Source organism: Mustelus asterias, chromosome 1 (assembly GCF_964213995.1).
Source record: "Mustelus asterias chromosome 1, sMusAst1.hap1.1, whole genome shotgun sequence".
NCBI lineage: Eukaryota > Metazoa > Chordata > Chondrichthyes > Carcharhiniformes > Triakidae > Mustelus > Mustelus asterias.
The window spans coordinates 114,631,957-114,656,290 of record NC_135801.1 but is presented as its reverse complement, the minus strand read 5'-3'; the positions used below and the strand labels follow the sequence as shown (position 1 = coordinate 114,656,290).

At 45.1% G+C, this 24,334-nt stretch overlaps 1 protein-coding gene across 4 annotated transcripts in view; it reads left to right on the top strand.

The window, feature by feature from the left end:
* lnx1 (ligand of numb-protein X 1) overlaps positions 1-24,334 on the top strand; it is a 204,497-nt gene that overhangs the window by 135,120 nt on the left and 45,043 nt on the right. For 2 of the 4 annotated variants that reach the window (XM_078217214.1, XM_078217215.1), the window contains exons 4-7: positions 7,771-7,917; positions 9,459-9,527; positions 14,211-14,413; positions 16,595-16,954. In XM_078217214.1, coding sequence (XP_078073340.1) covers positions 7,771-7,917; positions 9,459-9,527; positions 14,211-14,413; positions 16,595-16,954 — 779 coding nt within the window. The remainder of the gene's footprint in view (positions 1-7,770; positions 7,918-9,458; positions 9,528-14,210; positions 14,414-16,594; positions 16,955-24,334) is intronic. The other 2 variants (XM_078217216.1, XM_078217217.1) reach the window with 1 other exon arrangement.

The window sequence follows — 24,334 nt, the reverse complement described above, 5'->3', positions numbered from 1 at the left end:
AATCCTTACAGTGCAGAAGGAGGCCATTTGGCCCATCGAGCCTGCAACAACAACAACAATCCCACCCAGGCTCTAGCCCCGTAACCCCACTTATTTACCCTGCTAGCCCCCCTGACATTAAGGGGCAATTTACCATGGCCAATCCATCTAACCTGCACGTCTTAGGACGTCTTTAGATACAAGATGCACTGCAGCAACTCACCAACATCACCTTCCAAACCCACAACCTCTACCATCTAGAAGGACAAGGGCAGCAGACACAGGGAAACACCATCACCTGCTATTTCCTCCCCAAGCCACTCACCATCATGACTTGGAAATATATTGCCATTCCTTCAATGCCACTGGGTCAAAATTCTGGAACTACTTCCCTAACAGCACTGTAGGTGTACCTGCACCAGATGGATTGCAGCGGTTCAAGAGGCAACTCCCCTCAGAAGGGCAGATAGGGATGGGCAACAAATGTTGGCCTTGCCTGCAATGCCCACATCCCATGAAAGAATTATTACCAATTCCAATTGTAATCAATAAATTCTGGCCAACCATTGCCTACAAACCATTTTCCACAGCACAAGTAACCCCTCACCACTTAGTGACCTAAAGCATGGTATCAAAGAACAAAGAACAATACAGCACAGGAACAGGCCCTTCGGCCCTCCAAGCCCGTGCCGCTCCCTGGTCGAAACTAGACCATTCTTTTGTATCCCTCCATTCCCACTCCGTTCATATGGCTATCTAGATAAGCCTTAAACGTTCCCAGTGTATCCGCCTCCACCCCTTGCCTGGCAGCGCATTCCAGGCCCCCACCACCCTCTGTGTAAAATACGTCCTTCTGATATCTGTGTAAAACCTCCCCCCCTGTCTCCCCCCCCCCCCTCCTTACCTTGAACCTATGATCCCTCGTGAACGGCACCACCGATCTGGGAATAAGCTTCCCACCGTTCACCCTATCTATGCCTTTCATAATTTTATACACCTCTATTAGGTCACCCCTCATCCTCCGTCTTTCCAGTGAGAACAACCCCAGTTTACTCAATCTCTCTTTATAACTAAGCCCTTCCATACCAGGCAACATCCTGGTAAACCTCCTCTGCACTCTCTCTAAAGCCTCCACGTCCTTCTGGTAGTGTGGCGACCAGAACTGGGTGCAGTATTCCAAATGCGGCCGAACCAACATTCTATACAACTGCAACATCAGACCCCAACTTTTATACTCTATGCCCCGTCCTATAAAGGCAAGCATGCCATATGCCTTCTTCACTACCTTCTCCACCTGTGCCGTCACCTTCAAGGATCTGTGGACTTGCACACCCAGGTCCCTCTGCGTATCTACACCCTTTATGGTTCTGCCATTTATCGTATAGCTCCCCCCTACGTTAGTTCTACCAAAATGCATCACTTGGCATTTATCTGGATTGAACTCCATCTGCCATTTCTTTGCCCAAATTTCCAGCCTATCTATATCCTTCTGTAGCCTCTGACAATGTTCCTCACTATCTGCAAGTCCAGCCATTTTCGTGTCGTCCGCAAACTTACTGATCACCCCAGTTACACCTTCTTCCAGATCATTTATATAAATCACAAACAGCAGAGGTCCCAGTACAGAGCCCTGCGGAACACCACTAGTCACAGGCATCCAGCCGGAAAAAGACCCTTCCACTACCACCCTCTGTCTTCTGTGACGAAGATGTGGAGATGCCGGCGTTGGACTGGGGTAAGCACAGTAAGAAGTCTCACAACACCAGGTTAAAGTCCAACAGCTTGCTACCAAATAAACCTGTTGGACTTTAACCTGGTGTTGTGAGACTTCTTTCTGTGACCAAGCCAGTTCTCCACCCATCTAGCCACCTCCCCCTTTATCCCATGAGATCCAACCTTTTGCACCAACCTACCATGAGGGACTTTGTCAAACGCTTTACTAAAGTCCATATAGATGACATCCACGGCCCTTCCCTCGTCAACCATTCTAGTCACTTCTTCAAAAAACTCCACCAGGTTAGTGAGGCATGACCTCCCTCTCACAAAACCATGCTGACTATCGTTAATGAGTTTATTCCTTTCTAACTGCGCATACATCCTATCTCTAAGAATCCTCTCCAACAACTTCCCTACCACGGACGTCAAGCTCACCGGCCTATAATTTCCTGGGTTATCCTTCCTACCCTCCTTAAATAACATTAGCTCACATTAACTATCCTCCAATCCTCTGGGACCTCACCTGTGTCCAGTGACAAGACAAAGATTTGCGTCAGAGGCCCAGCGGTTTCATCTCTCATCTCCCTGAGCAGCTTTGGATAGATTCCATCAGGCCCTGGGGATTTGTTAGTCTTTATATTCCCTAAAAAACCTAACACTTCCTCCCTTGTAATGGAGATTTTCTCTAACGGGTCAACAAATTCCTCCCCATTCAGATCCCAGCCCTACGCAATTTCCAGTCTATACCAGGGAAATTGAAGTTTCCCACTACAACAACCCTATTTTTCCTGCACCTATCCATTATCTCCTGACATATCCGTTCTGCCACTTCCCTTGGGCTGTTGGGGGGCCTGTAGTATACCCCCAACATAGTGACTGCGCCCTTCCTGTTTCTGAGCTCCACCCACGGTGACTCGTTACACGACCCCTCTGAATTGTCCTCCCTCAGCACCGCTGTAATATGCTCTCTAACTAATACTGCTACTCCCCCACCTCTTTTGGCCCCTCCTCTGTCTCGCCTAAAACACTTGTTCCCCGGAATATTCAGTTGCCAGTCCTGTCCCTCTTTCAACCAAGTCTCTGTCACCGTAACCACATCCAAATTCCTCGTAAGCATTAAGCCCCTAAGTTCATCTGTCTTACCTGCTACGCTCCTTGCATTGAAATAGATGCACTCCAGACCTCCAGGTCCAGTGAGGTCATCCTCCCCCAGAGTGCCCTTCTTTGTATCCTTGTGTTTAATGCCAATTTCTAGTTTCAAGAAGTAAAGTACCCAGAGTTTAGATCTTTATGCTGCTAAATATTCAGCAAAGGTCACAAAAATCTAGAAGTAGCAGCTTAAAGGTTAAAGCAGCAGCTAACCAATCTATGCTCTGTTACCTACCTATTATGGGAATGGACATAAGTATGCAGCACGCTGTGTAAACTATTGTTTAGTATAAAACACGTCACCTGTCAGCTATTCCCATTGTATCACTGGTTTGTTTTAAGATAGAAAACATTGAACCCGTTGGCAATAATGCCACAATCAAGGAAATTCTGGGGTATATCCTGATGGGATATACCCCAGAATACTGAGAGAGGTAAGGGAAGAAATTGCTGGGGCCTTGAGAGAAATCTTTGTATCCTCACTGGCTACAGGGGAGGTCATGATGTGGAGATGCCGGCGTTGGACTGGGGTAAACACAGTAAGGAGTCTAACAACACCAGGTTAAAGTCCAACAGGTTTATTTGGTAGCAAACGCCACCAGCTTTCGGAGCGCTGCTCCTTCGTCAGGTGAGTGGGAGATCTGCTCATAAACATAATATGCCCTGTTTGCTGTTTATGAGCAGATCGCCCACTCACCTGATGAAGGAGCAGTGCTCCGAAAGCTAGTGGCGTTTGCTACCAAATAAACCTGTTAGACTTTAACCTGGTGTTGTTAGACTCCTTACAGGGAAGGTCCCAGAGGATTGGAGAATAGCCAATGTTGTTCCTTTGTTTAAGAAGGGTAGCAAGAATAATCCAGGTAATTACAGGCTGGTGAGCCTTACATCAGTGGTAGGGAAATTATTGGAAAGGATTCTTCGAGACAGGATTTATTCCCACTTGGAAATAAGTGGACGTATTAGTGAGAGGCAACATGGTTTTGTGAAGGGAAGGTCGTATCTCATGAACTTGATCGAGTTTTTTGAGGAAGTGACGAAGATGATTGATGAAGGTAGGGCAGTGGATGTTGTCTACATAGACTTCAGTAAGGCCTTTGACAAGGTCCCTCATGACAGACTGGTGCAGAAGATTAAGTCGCATGGGATCAGAGGTGAGCTGGCAAAGTGGATACAAAACTGGCTCGGTCAAAGGTGGTGGGATTCCATGGACTACTCTCTGGAATCGGTTGCATTCTTGGACACACGCATCTCCATCAAGGATGGTCACCTCAGCACCTCACTGTACCGCAAGCCCACGGATAACCTCATGATGCTCCACTTCTCCAGCTTCCACCCTAAACACGTTAAAGAAGCCATCCCCTATGGACAAGCCCTCCGTATACACAGGATCTGCTCAGATGAGGAGGATCGCAACAGACACCTCCAGACGCTGAAAGATGCCCTCATAAGAACAGGATATGGCGCTCGACTCATCGATCGACAGTTCCAACGCGCCACAGTGAAAAACCGCGCCGACCTCCTCAGAAGACTAACACGGGACACAGTGGACAGAGTACCCTTCGTCGTCCAGTACTTCCCCGGAGCGGAGAAGCTACGACATCTTCTCCGGAGCCTTCAACATGTCATTGATGAAGACGAACATCTTGCCAAGGCCATCCCCACACCCCCACTTCTTGCCTTGAAACAACCACGCAACCTCAAACAGACCATTGTCCGCAGCAAACTACCCAGTCTTCAGGAGAACAGTGACCACGACACCATACAACCCTGCCACAGCAACCTCTGCAAGACGTGCCGGGTCATCGACACAGATGCCATCATCTCACGTGAGAACACCATCCACCAGGTACACAGTGCATACTCTTGCAACTCGGCTAACGTTGTCTCCCTGATACGCTGTAGGAAAGGATGTCCTGAGGCATGGCACATTGGGGAGACCATGCAGACACTATGACAACAGATGAATGAACACCGCTCGACAATCACCAGGCAAGAGTGTTCTCTTCCTGTTGGGGAACACTTCAGCGGTCACGGGCATTCGGCCTCTGATCTTCGGGTAAGCGTTCTCCAAGGCGGCCTTCACGACACATGACAACGCAGAGTCGCTGAGCAGAGACTGATAGCCAAGTTCCGCACATATGAGGACGGCCTCACCCGGGATCTTGGGTTCATGTCACACTATCTGTAACCCCCACAACTTGCCTGGGCTTGCAAAATCTCACTAACTGTCCTGTCTGGAGACAATACACATCTCTTTAACCTGTGCTTAACCCGCAGTCCAACCATTATTTTGTAAATTGAGTTGTGTCTTTATATGCCCTGTTTGTGAACAGAACTCCCACTTACCTGATGAAGGAGCAGTGCTCCGAAAGCTAGTGGCTTTTGTTGGACTTTAACCTGGTGTTGTGAGACTTCTTACTCGGTCAAAAAAGACAGAGAGTAGCAGTGGAAGGGTGCGTTTCTGATTGGAGGGCTGTGACAAGTGGCGTTCCTCAGGGATCAGTGCTGGAACCTTTGCTCTGTGTAATATATATAAATGATTTGGAGGAAAATGTAACTGGTTTGATTCGTAAGTTTGCGGACGACACAAAGGTTGGTGGATTTGCGGATAGCGATGAGGACCATCAGAGGATACAGCAGGATATAGATCAGTTGGAGACTTGGGCGGAGAGATGGCAGATGGAATTTAATCCGGACAAAAGTGAGGTAATGCATTTTGGAAGGTCTAATAGGAAATATACAGTAAATGACAGAACCCTTAAGAGTATTGATAGGCAAAGGGATCTGGGTGTACAGGTACACAGGTCACTGAAAGTGGCAATGCAGGTGGAGAAGGTAATCAAGAAGGCATATGGCATGCTTGCCTTCATCGGCCGGGGCATTGAGTTTAAAAATTGGCAAGTCATGTTGCAGCTTTATGGAACCTTAGTTAGGCCGCACTTGGAATATAGTGTTCAATTCTGGTCACCACACTACCAGAAGGATGTGGAGGCTTTGGAGAGGGTACAGAAAAAATTTACCAGCATGTTGCCTGGCATGGAGAGCATTAGCTATGAGGAAAGGTTGGAGAAACTTGGTTTGTTCTCACTGGAACGACGAAGGTTGAGGGGCGACCTGATAGAAGTCTACAAGATTATGAGAGACATCATAGAATCATAGAAACCCTACAGTGCAGAAGGAGACCATTCGGCCCATCGAGTCTGCACCGACCACAACCCCACCCAGGACCTACCCCCACATATTTACCCGCTAATCCCTCTAACCTATGCATCTTAGGATTCTAAGGGGCAATTTTTAACCTGGCCAATCAACCTAACCTGCACATCTTTGGACTGTGGGAGGAAACCGGAGCACCCGGAGGAAACCCACGCAGACACGAGGAGAATGTGCAAACTCCACACAGACAGTGACCCGAGCCAGGAATCGAACCTGGGACCCTGGAGCTGTGAAGCAGCAGTGCTAACCACTGCGCTACCGTGCCGACATGGACAGAGTGGATAGTCAGAAGCTTTTTCCCAGGGTGGAAGAGTCAATTACTAGGGGACACAGATTTAAGGTGCAAGGGGCAAGGTTTAAAGGAGATGTACGAGGTAGATTTTTTACACAAAGAGTAGTGGGTGCCTGGAACCCGTTGCTGGGGGAGGAGGTCGTGGAAGCGGATACAGTCGTGACTTTTAAGGGGCGTTTTGACAAATACATGAATAGGATGGGAATAGAGGGATATGGTCCCCAGAAGGGTAGGGGATTTTAGTTCAGTCGGGCAGCATGGTCGGTGCAGGCTTGGAGGACCTGTGCTGTAATTTTCTTTGTTCTTTGTTCTTTGAAAGACATTTAACTTTTAAAGTTTTAAAGTTTATTAGTGTCACAAGTAGGCTTACATTAACACTGCAATGAAATTACTGTGAAAATCCCCTAGTCGCCACACTCCGGCATCTATTCCATGATACTGAGGGAGAATTTAGCATAGCCAGTGCACCTAACCAGCATGTCTTTTGGACTGTGGAAGGAAATTGGAGCACCCGGAGGAAACCTATGTAGACATGGGGAGAACGTGCAAACTCCACACAGACAGTGACCCAAGCCGGGAATCGAACCCAGGTCCCTGGAGCTGCGAGGCAGCAGTGCTAACCACTGTGCCACTAATTTAAGATCAAATAGAGGGGAGTAACCACAAACCTTTTTAAACATATTTAACTGTATTAAGTTTAATAAGGCGATGTATTTAAATAGGTTACTTTTTACACTGCAATGTATGAGATTTAATGTCCTTGGCAATGGAAGGGATGGAAGCTGATACATTTCTAATCAGGACTGTAGGCAATAAGGAACAATATCAAAAATGAAATGGAGTCTTGGTGTATGTTTGAGGCTGCAAGTTTTCTTTGTGATTCTGATTATCTAATTCCATACCTCTTCCACAATCCAGACCATCACTTTTTCAGTGTATTGAGGTTAACTAGGCTGATAAAGAGTACGGGTCTGTTAATGAATCTCAGGCTAGACAGTGGGAGGAATGTAGTGACTGACCTCAGCCTCCAGGCTAAGAAAGCCAGTGTCCGGTTTGCCTATTTGCCCTGAATTGTTGAGTGCTCACACAGTTGAACAGTTCACACATGAATAATAGTCGAGTAGACAAGATGCCAGGGTCACTTGCACCTGTTAAACTAAACCCCAAACATGACACAAAGCCATCAGTAAAGGAAGGGTTGAAATGGAGAGATGAAAGGTAACAATGTGATTTCCAATATATCTCATAGCTTTTACTTTAAAATTGTTTGCTGGTCATAAACATGTAATATTTAATTTGCAGTTTGTACAAAAGCCAAAGGATTGACATATCCTCTTTTATAATATTTGACAGCATGTTCAGTTCTCTTTGTTTTATGATATCATTCATTTCCATCACAAATTTCCATTTTCTCTTAGACCGACCTTTCGATCGGCAACCTATAAGAAGCAGATCCTTTAAAAAACTGAATCGAGCTTTCAGTTACCTCCGTAGGAGTAACAGTGAAAATGTGGTCGAGAGTAATCCAGGAGAGAGAATACAAACTGACACACGCCCTGAAGAAGGTAAAAAGAAAACTTTGAATTTGGTTCCTGCATGGCAGTGATGGTGTGTGAAAGGAGCAAAGGTGCATGTTAAATTGCCTTGCAATACAATTGAATAAGGTTAGTAAATAGAACAGAATTCAGTGATGCAACTGCAGTGATAAAATGAAAGAGAAAATTGTATTTGACAAAGTAGTACAAGATTACAAAGTATTTACAGCATAGAGACAGGTCAATGGACTCAATAGGCCCATGCCAGTGTTTATGTTCCACACAGGCCTCTTTTCATCCTTCTCCATCTAACCCCGACAACATATTCTTCTATTCCCTTTTACTTCATGTTTACCCAGCTTCCCCTTAAATATATCTATGTTATTCCCTCATGCTATGCTATTTTCCACATTCTAACCACTCCCTGGATTAAGACGTTTCTCCTGAATTCCCTGTTGGATATATTAGTGACTGGCCCATTCTGCCTAAGACTCAAACATCTTCAGCTACTTCATCAATGATCTTCCTTCCATCACAGGGGCAGAAGTGGAGATGTTGGCTGATGGTTCCACAGTGTTCAGGACCATTCACATCTTCACGGCTCCTCAAGTAATGGAGAAGTCTGAGCCTGCATGCAGTGAGACTTGGGGGTGAATTTTACCTTCAACATTAGTGTTTTGCAAGCCTGATGTCAACATGGCTGTCTGTCATAATACCAAAGTCGGCAGGCACCAAAATGGGCAGCCAGACTGACATTTTTAAAAGCCTAATTCACAAGTGTTTAAACTTGTTACCAAGATAATTAACCACAATTTTACATTGCCCATGCCATAATGCAATGGATGTACAGGAAACACGTTCGGTGGGAGTTACGTTTTACCAAGAAGAACAAGGGTAGCAGAAGCATGGGATATATTGCCGCTTTTTCACCATCGCTGGGTCAAAATCTTGAACTCCCCACCTAACAGTATTTTGGATACACCTACAGCTGATGGCTCACCACCAACTTCTTAAGGGCAATTAGAGATGGTTAATAAATACTGGCCTTGCCATCAATGTCCATATCCTGTGAACAAATGAGAAAAGATATTTCTGGGCTCACCTGCAAGTTGAAACATCTTCTCCAGAGCCCCAAGTTTGTTCAGTCTTTGTGATCATTGGAACTTCATAGTTGTGGCCTTGTTTTGGTATCTATTTTTGCTTCTTCTACAAACATTTATAAACTATTTATAGTATGGAGACCAAAACAGTTGACACCACTCCAATTGTCACCTAACCAATTTCCATGCAAGTTTAGCGTAACTTTTCTGTTTAACAATTCTATCCTCCAGAAATGAATTCTAATGCTATGTTTTTGATGGTCTTAACCAACATCACCACTTTTAATCATTTATGCATCCCTACCCCTGAATGCTTGCATTCCTTTGCCCCATTCAGTCAGTGTGTGGCCTTCTTGCCTTCTTATTATCCCTACAAAAACATACTACCTCACACGTGTTTATTTTGAAGTCCATTTATCATTTGCATGTCCATTCTGCAAGATTATTAATGTCTTCCTGCATTTGTTGCAGACATCCACTGTATAAATGATGCCCCCAATTTGGTGTCTTCTGCAAGTTCTTCTATCAATTCCCAAGTCAGTAAGTTGTTTGTGAAAATGATGAACAACAATGGTCCCGGCATCATTCCTTGTGGAACACCACCTCCATATTTAGCATCTATCATGACTTCAGGATATTCCAAGCTGCTTCATAACCAGTTAAATACTTTGGAGTTGTAATCACTGATGTAACATAGGAAATTTAACAGTCACTTTGCACAAAGCAAGCATCCACAAACAGCACAGAGTTAATGACCAGATAATCTGTGTTTTAATTACTGTTAATCAAAAGCTAACTATTGACTGGGGAGTGTCATGGGACCTTTCACCTGAGAGGGCAGACAGAGTCTCGCGTTAACATCAAGTCCAATGTTGTGCAGGTTAGGTGGATTCGCCATGCTAAAATGCCCCTTCGTGTCCTAAAATGTGTAATAGGTGGGGTGACGGGGATAGGGTGGGGTGGGGGGAGTGTGTTGGTCCTGGGTGGGATGCTCTGTCAGAAAGTCAGTACAGACTCGATGAGCTGAATGGCCTCCTTCTGCACTGTAGAGATTCTATGGTTCTATCTTAAAGATGTCACCTCCTCCAATGCAGCACGTCCTTGGTTTACTGCACACGAACGTCTGCCTGGATTTTGGTGCTCAAGGTTCTGGAATGCAATTTGAATGCACAATCTTTTGACTTTGATACATGACTGCTGCAAACTGAGCTGGTACATAGCAGCCCAGTTCCAGCTGCCATTTGGTATATGTTTATTTATTTATTTGATGGTGCAAGTTCACCTTTGCTCCGGGACTGTCAATTCCACAGGGAATGCCTCACTATACATGACCATCTTCTGCCATCTGTAGTATTTTCTCCCCAAAACCATTTTCTCTGCTGTTCCCCTGATTCTAATACTGGCAATTTAACCCAAAGTTCAAGTTGGCATCGGACACCACCAACACAGCCATGAGGCTGTGACTCTATGGCCAAAATTTTCCAGTCCTCCCTGAAGTGGTGTCTTCCAGTTTGGCCAATGGCTTCTCACACCCCCCACTCCACCTCCCCTTCCACCTGGCGGATTCCCCAGTGGAGAGGGTGCGAGCCACTGAGTAAGTCAATGACATTAGTGGAAGACCAAAAGATCCTGCCATCGCCAATGGTAGGCTACCTTCGCCGCCATGAAACAGGCCATGGGGAGAGGAGTGGAAAATCCCACCTACATGTCCAAAGTAGTAGCAAGTGCAATCTATGCCAGTGGGACATGAAGAAAGAACAGCAAAGATGTCATGCAAATTGGATGTCTTTCACTAGATTGCCTACATAAGATCCTGGGGGGTATAATATAGAGAAACAGTATCATCAACGAGAATGTACTACAGAGGACTAGTTCGAGGCATCTCTGGGACATGGTGAAGAAAAGGCGACTGATACCGGCAGGACTCATTCTTCACCTCCTAAACCAACGAGTGCCAAAGTGGCAGCAGAATGGACAGCATTAGGCAGAAGAAGATGATTGTACCAGCCAAAGAAGACCCAGTGAAGTTGATGTAAGAAGGGCCCCCAAGAGCGGGATTCCACCTGGGCTGGAATGAGATAGAATGCGGTGGATCTTGCTGACCATTGTACCACATGGGATCAGGGGAACTAAGTCAAAGTCTAAGTAAATCAAGTTAACTAATAGTTTGAATGGCATCCAGTTAGTTAAAACCACATTCCCTGACCTTACCTTGAGCTCTGGTATAAGTCACAGAAAAGGCTGGATGTAAACTTTTGTCAAACTTGGCTTCAAATTCCTGGACTTCTCTCAACATCAAGTCTAAGTTCCTGCGCCAAACCACATCAGAATACAGTGGAAGGTTCTGCTTCTGTCTTTGATCTGCTTTATTTTGTCTCTGAGAGCTATGGAAAAGATCTGGAAAAATCTCACTCTGGTTCTTCTCTGAAACGATGTTTAAATTCCTGGAATTCTCTTCACATCCACGCTTCTGCTCTGGACAATACCAACTGTTCCGTAAGGTCTAGCTTCAGCCTCATCTGTTCTTCTGCACTATTGAAGGGAACTTCAGTCAGTTGACAGTCCATCTCCCAGCATTTTCTGACAGAGATAATTCAGCCTCCCGCTGAGTCTCAGAATGACCATTGGCCGCACTGGTTTTTCAGTTTGTTCCTGCCAGAATATTACCCACTTCACTGAAAAACAAACCTCTGCTGCTTTTGGATTTTATCGTGTCCTCCAACTGGGCAGCACAGTGGTTAGCACTGCTGCTTCGCAGTGCCAGGGACCTGAGTTCGATTCCCCCGGCTTGGGTCACTGTCTGTGTGGAGTCTTCACGTTCTCCCCGTGTCTGCGTGGATTTTCTCCGGGTGCTCCAGTTTCCTCCCACAGTCTGAAAGACGTGCTGGTTAGGTGCATTGGCCATGCTAAATTCTCCCTCACCGCACCCAAACAGGTGCCGGACTGGGCTGACTAGGGGATTTTCACAGTAACTTAATTGCAGTGTTAATGTAAGCCTACTTGTGACACTAATAAAAATTAAAAAAACTTCACCATCATCTTTTAGATCCTGCACCTCATTCTGCGCACCTCCCATCCTCATTCCTACAAAACTGCCACCATTGGTGCAACTCCTGATACTTTACCCTCACATTGCTTCTGAACTACATAAACTATTATTGAGGCCTCTCTCTTGCATTGGTTAGGTTGCTAGAATGTCTGACACTCACTTTATCAAAGTGAATCTTCTATGGAGAGCTTGAGTCTGGGGTCTGCTCTCATGATGGTCAAAGGAGGTGCTACAAGGTCACTTTGAAGGTTTAGTTTAAGAAATTTGATATTGGCTTTGAGGTCCTGGAAGAGTTCTGCCCAGGAGCGTGGCACCAGGAACAAACAAACAAAAAACAATGCAACCTCCTTCAAAAGCAACTGGGTTTCAACAGCAGAGGGAAAACATAAGGAGAGGAAACCCCGAGCCAGCAACTCAAGCTAAACTCATTTGTCTGCAGTACCCTGTCCTGTTTGTAGCAGAACCTCAGAGTGCAGATCCGCTCCAGCGGCCACCTACATACTCACCGGAATCCTACCAAACACCCACTAATGGTGAACATGGCCATCTTCACCTCAAAGGTCGAAGAACAAGAGAGCAAACTGCTCACTATTCCAGGATCATCCCAGAATACAGCAATAACCCACAGCTTCTTAAATCTCTCTCCCCGTCCCCGCCAACCTTATCTCCAGCAACACGAGTGAAGAGCTCATGGACTTTGTTATCACTAAGATGGAGACCATTTGATCAGTTACCTCTGTCACATCCCTCCTTTCCACTGGCACCAGACCAAGATATTCCCTCCAGGCCAAGCCCGTAACTCTCATATATCTCAAGTTTCTCTTCTACCTGCCCTCATTCTCTCTCTAAGCTCATCTTGTACATGGGATCCATCTCCTGTTACCTTAATCCTAATCCACTAAACTGCTGACCATCCCCACCCAACTTCCTTTGCTGTCCTCCATGTTAGCTAATATGGCAAATGGCTCTCCTCTGCAGGTGTTGTCCTTCTCTCCTCAGAAATGGAGAAGTCAGCAAGTGCCCCTGCTGTGGAGTGCAGCTCCTGCAGTGGTGCAGTTCAGAAGCCTTGGACCAAGGTCTCTTTGGTGGCCTCCACACTATCAGTGTTGACTTGGTGTGCTGACCTGTCAGCACGATCACCTCAGTCTGAAGGCGGCTGGACTGCTGCATGGAGCCTTTCAATTTGAGTGCAGCAGATGTCCCGTCCTGATTTTCCTGAATTTGCCTTTGGAGCTGCAACAACTGAGGCATGACTGAGTCCAGAGACTCATCATCTAACTGTGACTCAGCAGATTAATGGTCTCCGGCAAGCCTTCGAGTGCCAGCACCCATAGATGCCCCTGCCTCCGCCTGCTGTGGGTCAGATGGTGCGGTCTGCTCACCAGACTGTGACCCCAAGGCTACTCTAGAACTAGGTCCCACCTAGGTAAGGATGGCAGATTTCCTTCCCCAAAGGATATTAATGAACCAGATGGGTTTTCGTGACAGTCAACAATGGTTTCATGGTCATCATGCTTTCAATTCCAGATTTTGTTTTGAACTTTAATTTAAATTCCACCAGCTGCTATGATGGGATTTAAATCCATGTCCTGAAAGCATTAGCCTGGGCTGTTGGATTACTAGCCCAGTGACATTGCTACTATATTACCATCTCCCTAAGGTTTGAACAGTGGACAATGGGATTTGATTCGAGGTTTCCGCAGAGATCTAGTAAAGTTAATGCACAGACTCACAGACAAATTGTAATAATCATTCGATTCTTTAGAAATTATGTGGAGCTAAATGAAGAGAGGTGAGAAGGAGCTTGTGTGAAGACATTGGCATCGACTTGTTGGACTGAATGGCCAGTTTCTGTGCTCAAAATACTTTGTAATTTCAACTGCTAGCCATGCTGAACTGAAGGTCTATAGCCTGATGGCCTTGCCACGTGAAGTGATTTAATCCAGTGTTAGATATTTCATTGTGTATACTTCTGCACAATGTTCCCATGTTCATAGAGAATATAAAATCTGTGTCGCCCCATGGTTAAGTTTAGCCAGAGTGTTGATATTTCACTGAAACAGAATGTAATATGAACTAGTGTGTGGAAGGTCATACTTGCAATGTGAGATAATAAACTAGATAAAACAAAGACAGACTGAGCCACTCAAACATATTTGTTCTTATGTTTCCAGCATTTCCCAGACTACATCATTTAATTCCAGATGGTGAAGTTACAACAATCAAGATTAACCGCTCTGATGCACATGAAAGCCTTGGCATCAGTATTGTGGGAGGATGTGAAACCCCTATGGAGAATATTGTCATACAAGACATTTATCGAGATGGTGCTCTTGCTAAAGATGGTAGACTGCTACCAGGAGATATGATTCTAGAGGTACTGAACATGGTGAATTTATTTGTAAGAATGAATTGTACCCTGCTTCCTTTAGGCTCCTTACAGTATATTACACCATAGAGAAAGACATTAGGAAACTGCCCGTCCATCCCCCCCGGATTCCCAGTAATATATAACTGGTTGACTAGGGGCGAGAGTGGTATAGTGTGACTGATTTTCTTTCTCCTTATTATCTGCTGATTGCTCAGTTGATTCCAGGAATTTACAATGCTGTGGATGCTGGGAAAACAAGGGGCAGCACGGTGGCACAGTGGTTAGCACTGCTGCCCCACAGCGCCAGGGACCCGGGTTCAATTCCGGCCTTGGGTCACTGTCTGTGTAGAGTTTGCATATTCTCCCTGTGTCTGCATGAGTTTCCTCCAGGTGCTCCGGTTTCCTCCCACAGTCCAAAGATGTGCGGGTAAGGTTGATTGGCCATGCTAAATTAACCCTAGTGTCAGGGGGATTAGCAGGGTAAATATGAAGGGGTATGGGAATAGGGCCTGGGTGGGATTATGGTCAGTGCAGACTCAATGGGCTGAATGGCCTCCTTCTGCACTGTAGGGATTATATGATTCTAGTCTATGATTCAATGAATCCTGTGGAGGCAACGGAGGTTTCATTCACCTGTTGGAAAGCTAGCAAGACCCCCCTCCACTTTGCCTCTTTCGAAGAAGGCCCACTGCATCTTGTGCCACTCAGGCACTTAACAGGCCAGCAGCAGCTTCCACCAGATCACCGGGATACCAGTCCCACCCACCAAGAGCTGCCTGCCAATCTGAGGCCAGTAGCTCCAACCCTACTCTTTACTCACAGCACCGCCGAGGAGGAGGTGAACAAAATCACTGATAAACCTATAAGAAGATGTTTTTAGTTTAACATGCAATGATTCAGGAATTCAATCGATTTACTGAGAATCCCATCAAATTAGAAGACTTAACTAATTAGTTAATAGTTCCTCCGTGCTAAGTAATGATTTAATACAATATTAATTGTAGATGTGCCATATTTCCTGTTACTTGTTGCCTCTTTTTTTGTGTCACTTACTTTTTAGCAAGTATTTTCCAAACAAACCTTTTGTGGCTGGTTGGTTCATATGAAATTTTATGGAAGCAATCCTTTTTTTTAAAGGAAAGAAAGATACTTTCTTTTATAGAAAGTTTCAACTTCCGATGGACAGAGATGCACCGTCCTGATAATTCTGAGGGAGTCTCCAACATTGCAGAGAATAAACCCCACTGTCGCAGATTTGGGCTAAATACCCAGAACTTACTCACAGTTTATTCACATGGGACCTGTGTTGGAAGTGATTTTTGAGTAGGATTTATCCTCATACTAAACATATTTAGAAACAAACTTGCAGAACAATTCCTCCCCTTCCCAAATCCACGCACATCCCCATCCACATCACCACTCCAACCCTACCCCACCTTCACCCCACATCACCCCAACCCACGTGCCATCTCATCCCCACACCACTCTCATTCCTGACCCTTAGAATTCAGCTTCTCCTTAGAACTGAGGTGAGAAGAAATTTCTTCACCCAGAGGGTGGTAAAGATGTGGAATTCACTACCCCAGAATGTAGTTGAGGCCAAAGCATTGTCTGATTTCAAGAAGAAATTCGATATAGCTCTTGGGGCTAAAGGGATCAAGGGACATGAAAGGAAGAGTGGATCAGGATATTGAATTTGATAATCAGCTAGCATCAAAATGAATGGCAGAGCAGGCTTGAAGGGCCAAATGGCTTACTCCTGCTTCTAGTTTCTATGACTCCACCCCTGCATCACTTCTGTGTCTCTCCAGTTCCTTCCTTGGTCCTCCTCACAATGGCTGCATCCTGTGGCCCGAAAAGGTAGTCACCCAAGCCCCAATGTAAAAAGCTAAGGCCACAGTTTAAATTGCAGTCAGTGGTGTGCACCTTGGCTTCAATGCTGACCAAGAGATCTTCCCCATTACAGTTCATGGATTTTGTGCATATATATATACATATATAGAGTAAAAGTCTTACATAAAGAATGTATTTCCTGTAAATGTCACACATACTTCATGGAAGACTTTCTTGATCATGTTTTGTTAACATTACATTATGTTTTCTAACTTACTACAAATAATACAAAAGTTTCCTCAGGTTTCGCTGTTTTAATTTATTTTTGCATTGATGGATTTTTTTTTGGTCCAGGTAAATGGTACAGACATAAACTGTGTGCCCCATAACTATGCAGTGGCAGTATTGAAACAGCCCTGTCAGATCCTGCTGTTAAATGTGCTTCGAGAACAGCTCTATAAATGCAGAAGCAACGTTGAAAGTAACTGCTCCAGAGATGACAGCTTCCATGTTATTCTCTACAAGAGGGCTGACCAGCCTCTGGGAATAAAGTTGGTCCGTAAGCCTGATGAAGCTGGGGTTTTTATCTATAATTTACTGGAAGGAGGCCGAGCAGCCCAGGATGGCCAGTTGCAAGTGAATGACAGGGTCCTGGCCATTAATGGACACGATCTTCGGCGTGCATCTCCTGAAATTGCAGCACATTTTATACAGGTTAGTTTAATTAACACAAAATGATTTATAGCTGATGTGGTTTATTTACAGCAAAACCACAAACATCATCCAGGATGGTAAAAAGCACAATAGTTGGATTTTGTTTTTTTAAATGCAGCAATTCCTAAGTTCCTGTGAGAAAGAATAATTAGTAACTCATAGGAGATTATCTTTTAATTGCTAATGTGACCATTTTTACATCCTTATTCTAATAATAGTTCTGTATAAAGAAAGATGTATTGGATACATTTACTGACATAAGAGTAACAAGGTATTGCTCTTTGTTCATTATCTTCCTCTGAGTCAAGAGGTCATGGCTCCAATTTCAAAGGCAAGTACTGATTCAGTGTTGCACTGCCTTTTGGATGAAACATTAAAACCATGCCGACTTTGTGGGTAAATGTAAAAGTTCCCATGGCAGTTTTTGAAGAAGAGCAGGAGGGTTCTCCTGCATGTCTCAGAACGCTGTTATCTGTCAATTAATACCATTTTAAACAAATACGTTACATGTTCATTTATCTTAAGTTTTATTTATTAGTGTCTTAAGTAGGCTTACATTAACACTGCAATGAAGTTACTGTGGAAATTCCCTAGTCGCCACACTCCGGCACCTGTGCGGGTACACTGAGGGAGAGTTTAGCTTAGCCAATGCATGTCTTTCGGACTGCGGGAGGAAACCGGAGCACCCGGAGGAATCCCATGCAGAGACGTGGAGAAGGTGCAGACTCTGCACAGACAGTGACCCAAGCCGGGAATTGAACCCAGGTCCCTGGCACTGTGAGGCAGCAGTGCTAACCACTGTGCTGCCATACTGTTCTTGAACCTTACAATGTGTAAATTGATGACGGTTTGCTTTTAGGTCGCGCTTTTAAAAAAGTACTTTTCAACTATTTACTTCCTGGCTATGAAGCATTTTGGGGTGACCTAATGAAAGACATTTTATAAATCCAGTTACTCCCCTTCTAATTATTGCATGGTACAAAGTCCGAGAGTTACCACATTTAATAAAATGAATAGATGATAAAACCTGGGAATGGAGTTGTAGTCCGGAAGTCAGTGTTGAGGGTGGTGAGATATTGGGGAAGGTATCAAGGTCAAGGGTGGGTACCGGTAGACAGGAAGATGGGTTGAAGTGTGTCTACTTCAATGCAAGGAGCATCCGGAACAAGGTGGATGAACTTGGGGCGTGGATTGCTACTTGGGACTACGATGTTGTGGCCATTACGGAGACATGGGTAGAACAAGGACAGGAATGGTTGTTGGACGTTCCGGGGTATAGATGTTTCAGTAAGTGTAGGGAAGCTGGTAAAAGAGGTGGAGGAGTAGCATTGTTAATCAAGGATAGTTTAACGGCTGCGGAAAAGCACTTTGAGGGGGATATGCACACTGAGGTAATATGGGCTGCAGTTAGAAACAGGAAAGGAGCGGTCACGTTGCTAGGAGTTTACTATAGGCCCCCAAATAGTAATAGAGATGTGGAGGAAGAAATTGCAAAGCAGATTATGGATACGTGTGGGGGTCACAGGGTAGTTGTCATGGGGGACTTTAACTTTCCAAATATTGATTGGAACCTTTGTAGGTCGAATAGTTTGGATGGGGCACTTTTTGTGCAGTGTGTGCAGGAGGGTTTCCTGACACAATATGTGGATAGGCCGACAAGGGGTGAGGCCACATTGGATTTGGTACTGGGAAATGAACCGGGCCAAGTGTTAGATTTGGTTGTGGGAGAGAACTTTGGAGATAGTGACCACAATTCGGTGTCTTTTGTTATTGCAATGGAGAGGGATAGGGCCGGACGGCAGGGCAAGGCTTACAATTGGGGGAGAGGTAATTATGATGCGATTAGGCAAGAATTAGGGGGCATAAGATGGGAACAGAAACTGTCAGGGAAAGGCACTGATGAAAAGTGGAACTTTTTCAAGGAACAAATACTGGGTGTCCTTGATAGGTATGTCCCTGTCAGGCAGGGAGGAAATGGCCGAGTGAGGGAACCGTGGTTCACAAAAGAGGTGGAATGTCTTGTGAAAAGGAAGAGGGAAGCTTATGTAGGGATGAGGAAACAAGGTTCAGATGGCTCGATTGAGGGTTACAAGTTAGCAAGGAATGAGCTGAAAAAGGGGCTGAGGAGAGCTAGGAGGGGACATGAGAAGTCCTTGGCGGGTCGGATCAAGGAAAACCCCAAGGCTTTTTACTCTTATGTGAGGAATAAAAGAATGACCAGGGTGAGGTTAGGGCCGGTCAAGGACAGTGGTGGGAACTTGTGTATGGAATCAGTAGAGATAGGCGAGGTGATGAATGAATACTTTTCTTCAGTGTTCACCAAGGAGAGGGGCCATGTTTTTCAGGAAGAGAAGGTGTTACAGGCTAATAGGCTGGAGGAAATAGATGTTCGGAGGGAGGATGTATTGGCAGTTTTGAATAAACTGAAGGTCGATAAGTCCCCTGGGCCTGATGAAATGTATCCTAGGATTCTTTGGGAGGCGAGGGATGAGATTGCAGAGCCTTTGGCTTTGATCTTTGGGTCCTCGGTGTCCACGGGGATGGTGCCAGAGGACTGGAGAGTGGCAAATGTTGTTCCTCTGTTTAAGAAAGGGAATAGAAATGACCCTGGTAATTATAGACCGGTTAGTCTGACTTCGGTGGTTGGTAAATTGATGGAAAAGGTCCTTAGGGATGGGATTTACGACCATTTAGAAAGATGCGGATTAATCCGGGATAGTCAGCACGGATTTGTGAAGGGCAAATCGTGCCTCACAAATTTGATAGAATTTTTTGAGGAGGTAACTAGGTGTGTTGATGAAGGTAGGGCGGTTGATGTCATATACATGGATTTTAGTAAGGCGTTTGATAAGGTCCCCCATGGTCGGCTTATGATGAAAGTAAGGAGGTGTGGGATAGAGGGAAAGTTGGCCGATTGGATAGGTAACTGGCTATCTGATCGAAGACAGAGGGTGGTGGTGGATGGAAAATTTTCGGACTGGAGGCAGGTTGCTAGTGGAGTGCCGCAGGGATCGGTGCTTGGTCCTCTGCTCTTTGTGATTTTTATTAATGACTTAGAGGAGGGGGCTGAAGGGTGGATCAGTAAATTTGCTGATGACACCAAGATTGGTGGAGTAGTGGATGAGGTGGAGGGCTGTTGTAGGCTGCAAAGAGACATAGATAGGATGCAAAGCTGGGCTGAAAAATGGCAAATGGAGTTTACCCCTGATAAATGTGAGGTGATTCATTTTGGTAGGACTAATTTAAATGTGGATTACAGGGTCAAAGGTAGGGTTCTGAAGACTGTGGAGGAACAGAGAGATCTTGGGGTCCATATCCACAGATCTCTAAAGGTTGCCACTCAAGTGGATAGAGCTGTGAAGAAGGCATATAGTGTGTTAGCTTTTATTAACAGGGGGTTGGAGTTTAAGAGCCGTGGGGTTATGCTGCAACTGTACAGGACCTTGGTGAGACCGCATTTGGAATATTGCGTGCAGTTCTGGTCACCTCACTATAAGAAGGATGTGGAAGCGCTGGAAAGAGTGCAGAGGAGATTTACCAGGATGCTGCCTGGTTTGGAGTGTCGGTCTTATGAGGAAAGGTTGAGGGAGCTGGGGCTGTTCTCTCTGGAGCGGAGGAGATTGAGGGGAGACTTAATAGAGGTTTATAAAATGATGAAGGGGATAGATCGAGTGAACGTTCAAAGACTATTTCCTCGGGTGGATGGAGCTATTACAAGGGGGCATAACTATAGGGTTCATGGTGGGAGATATAGGAAGGATATCAGAGGTAGGTTCTTCACGCAGAGAGTGGTTGGGGTGTGGAATGGACTGCCTGCAGTGATAGTGGAGTCAGACACTTTAGGAACATTTAAGCGGTTATTGGATAGGCACATGGAGCACACCAGGATGGTAGGGAGTGGGATAGCTTGATCTTGGTTTCAGATGAAGGTCGGCACAACATCGTGGGCCGAAGGGCCTGTTCTGTGCTGTAATGTTCTAATGCTGGAAACACTCAACAGGTTAGACAGCCTGTATAGAAAGGGGAAGGTAGGATTAATGGTTGAGGCTGCAGGTCTTTTATTGGAAGTGGAAGATGTTACAACTGAACAGTTTACTATGAAGAACCAGGGCAAAGGAGTTGGGAAAATAAAATGAATGGTCTGTGACTGAGGGGAGGATAAGAAATGATTCAATGAAGGAAGTGCTAATGGTTTCAGACAGAAAGGCAATAATGAAAGAAATTAGAGAAATGAAAGAATCTGAGAGTGAGAGGATGTGGAAATGATAATAGCAGAGGGCTGGGTCAACAACAACTTATATATCACCTTTACTGTAATAAAATATCCTTAACTTACTTCACAGGAGCTTTATAAAACAAAATTTGACACCAAACCACTTAAGGAGGTGTATCAGATAACTAAAAGCTTTCTCAAAGAGGTGGTTTTTAAGGAGTGTCTTAAAAGAAGAAAGCGAGGTGGAGAGGCTGAGAGGCGTTGCAAGTGCATTTCAGAATTCAGGGCCCAGATAACTGAAGGCATGGACACCAATTGTAGAGTGATTTAAAATAGGCAGGAGGAGTGCAGATGTCTCAGAGGGCTGTGGGGCTGGAAGAGATTACAGGCTACGGGAGGGACAGGCCATGAAGGGATTTGAAAACAAGGATGAGAGTTTGAAAATCAAGGTGTTGCCTTACTGGTTGCCAGTGTAAGCCAGCAAACAAAGGGCTGATCAGGGAGCAGAATTTAGTTAAGGCACAGGCAGCAGACCTTTGGATTACCTCAAATTTACAGGGGGAAGAATATTGGAGACTACCAGGAGTGTGTTGGAATCATCAAATCTAGAGGTAACAAAGACAGACCAGAGTTTCAGCAGCAGATGAGCTGGCACAATGGCCAAGTCAAGCAACATTATATAGGTGGAAATAAATATTCTTACTTATGGTGCCAATGATGGTTGGAAGCTCATCTGTGGATCAAATATTACACAAAGGTTGTGAACAGTCTGGTTTAGTCTCAGGCAGTTGGCAGAGAGAGAGATAGAGGCTGTAGCTAGGGAACAGAGTTTGGAGTCTGGACTAGAAACAATGGTTTCTGTCTTCCTTTGATTTGATTTATTATTAATATACAGTTAAAAAGTATTGTTTCTTGCATGCTATGCAGACAAAGCATACCGTTCATAGAAAAGGAAAGGAGAGATTGCAGAATGCAGCGTTGCAGTCATAGCTAGGGTGTAGAGAAAGATCAACTTAATGCGAAGTAGGTCCATTCAAAAGTCTGATGGCAGCAGGGAAGAAGCTGTTCTTGAGTTGGTTTGTACGTGTCCTCAGACTTCTGTATCTTTTTCCCGATGGAAGAAGGTGGAAAAGAGCATGCTGGCCGTTTTTCTGAGGCAGCGGGAAGTGTAGACAGAGTCAATGGTTGGGAGGCTGGTTTGAGTGATGGACTGGGCTTCGTTCATGACCTTGTGTAGTTTCTTGTGGTCTTGGACAGAGCAGGAGCCATACCAAGCTGTGATACAACCAGAAAGAATGCTTTCTGTGGTGCATCTGTAAAAATTGGTGAGAGTTGTAGCTGACATGTCAAATTTCCTTAGTCTTCTGAGAATGTAGAGGCGCTGGTGGGCTTTCTTAACCATAGTGTCGGCATGGGGGGACCAGGACAGGTTGTTGGTGATCTGGACACCTAAAAACTTGAAGCTGCCAACCATTTCTACTTTGTCTCCATTGATGTAGACAGAGGCATGTCCTCAGCTATGTTTCCTGAATTTGATGAGTATCTCTTTTGTTTTGTTGACATTGAGGGAGAGATTATTGTTGCTGCACCAGTTCACCAGATTCTCTATCTCATTCCTGTACTCTGTCTCATCACTGTTTGAGATTTGACCCACTACGCTGGTGTCATCAGCAACTTGAAAATTGAGTTGGAGAGGAATTTGGCCACACAGTCATAGGTGTATAAGGAATTTAGTAAGGGGCTGAGGACACAACATTGTGGGGCACCAGTCTTCCCAATGTTTAATTGGAGGACATTTTTGTTCATCCAGTACTAAATGTCGGATAAGCAGCCTGATGATTTGGCAACAGTGAAGGAATTGAGAGAAGTGGTGGTGAGGGAGAGTCAGGTATCATGTGAAAACCAGCAGTGTACTTTTGGATGATGTCACCCAGAGGCAGAATGTAAATGAGAAATAGGAGGGGCCAAGAATAGATCCTAAGGGGAGACAGCAGAGGTAACTGTGCAAGAACAGGAAGAGAAGCCATTGCAAGTGGTTCTTTGACTATGATTAGACATGGAATCGTGTGAGAGCAGTGCCACCCAGCTGGATGACAATGGACAGGAGTTTGTGGAGGTCAGTGTGAACTGTGGCAAAGGCTGAGGACCAGTCAGATGGTTGAGGAGGATTGGGTAACCCAGTCAAATAGAATGTCATGTGTAAATTTGATAAGAGCTGTTTCAGTACTATAGAAGGGATGGAAACGAGGAATTCCAGGAAAACTGGGCATGGATTTGACAGGTGATGACACATTCAAAGACTTTGAATAAAAGGTTGGTGATGGAACAATAGTTTACAAGGATAGTGCACTCAAGGGTTGGTTTTTTGAGGAGAGCGGTGATGATGGCAGATGAAAAGAGAGAGGGACAACACTTCAAATGAGAGAGACCCATTCATAACATCAGCTAACATGGGAGAATGGGAGTTGAGTAATTGGCAGTTTCATGAGAATAGGATTAAGGGAGTAGGAGGTGGTTCTCATGGATCAGATGAGCATAGAGAGGGCATGAAGAGAGATAGGAGAGAAACTAGAGAAAGATGCAAATTCAGAATTGGGGCAGAAGATGCCGAAGAGGATGTTTGGCCAGGAGGGTTAGTGGAAGACAGCAACACAGTAGAGGCAGCTGAGCAGATAGTCTTGATCTTAGTGACAAGAAGATCCACAAGCTCCTCACATGTATTGTTGAAGGTGAAGGTGGAAAGGGTGTTTAAGAAGATGGTTTGCAGTGGAGAAAAGAACCAGAGAGTTATCTTTTAATCCCAGGGGATGATCCAAGATAGTGACCAGTTTCATTAAAGACGAACAGGTTTATGTGGTCCAGCCAGATCTGACAGTGGATGAGTGAACCAGTTGCCCACCATATCCATTCAATCCCATGTACATGGGAGTTAGGGGAGTGGAGATGAGGGCAGTGGCAGGGGGAACAGCCAGGGTGAAATAGGGTAATGGTTATATTGGAACGAGAATATCAAAGGTGGACGTACTGGTCTGGTGAAGCAAATCAGTAGGTAGCGAAATGTGGTCAACGGGAATGCATCTTGGAAAGTGAAGCTTGAAAAATCTGGAAAAAGGAAGGCTTCTGTCAGCTGGGAGTTTGCTGGGGAAAAGAAACAGATGGCACCAAAG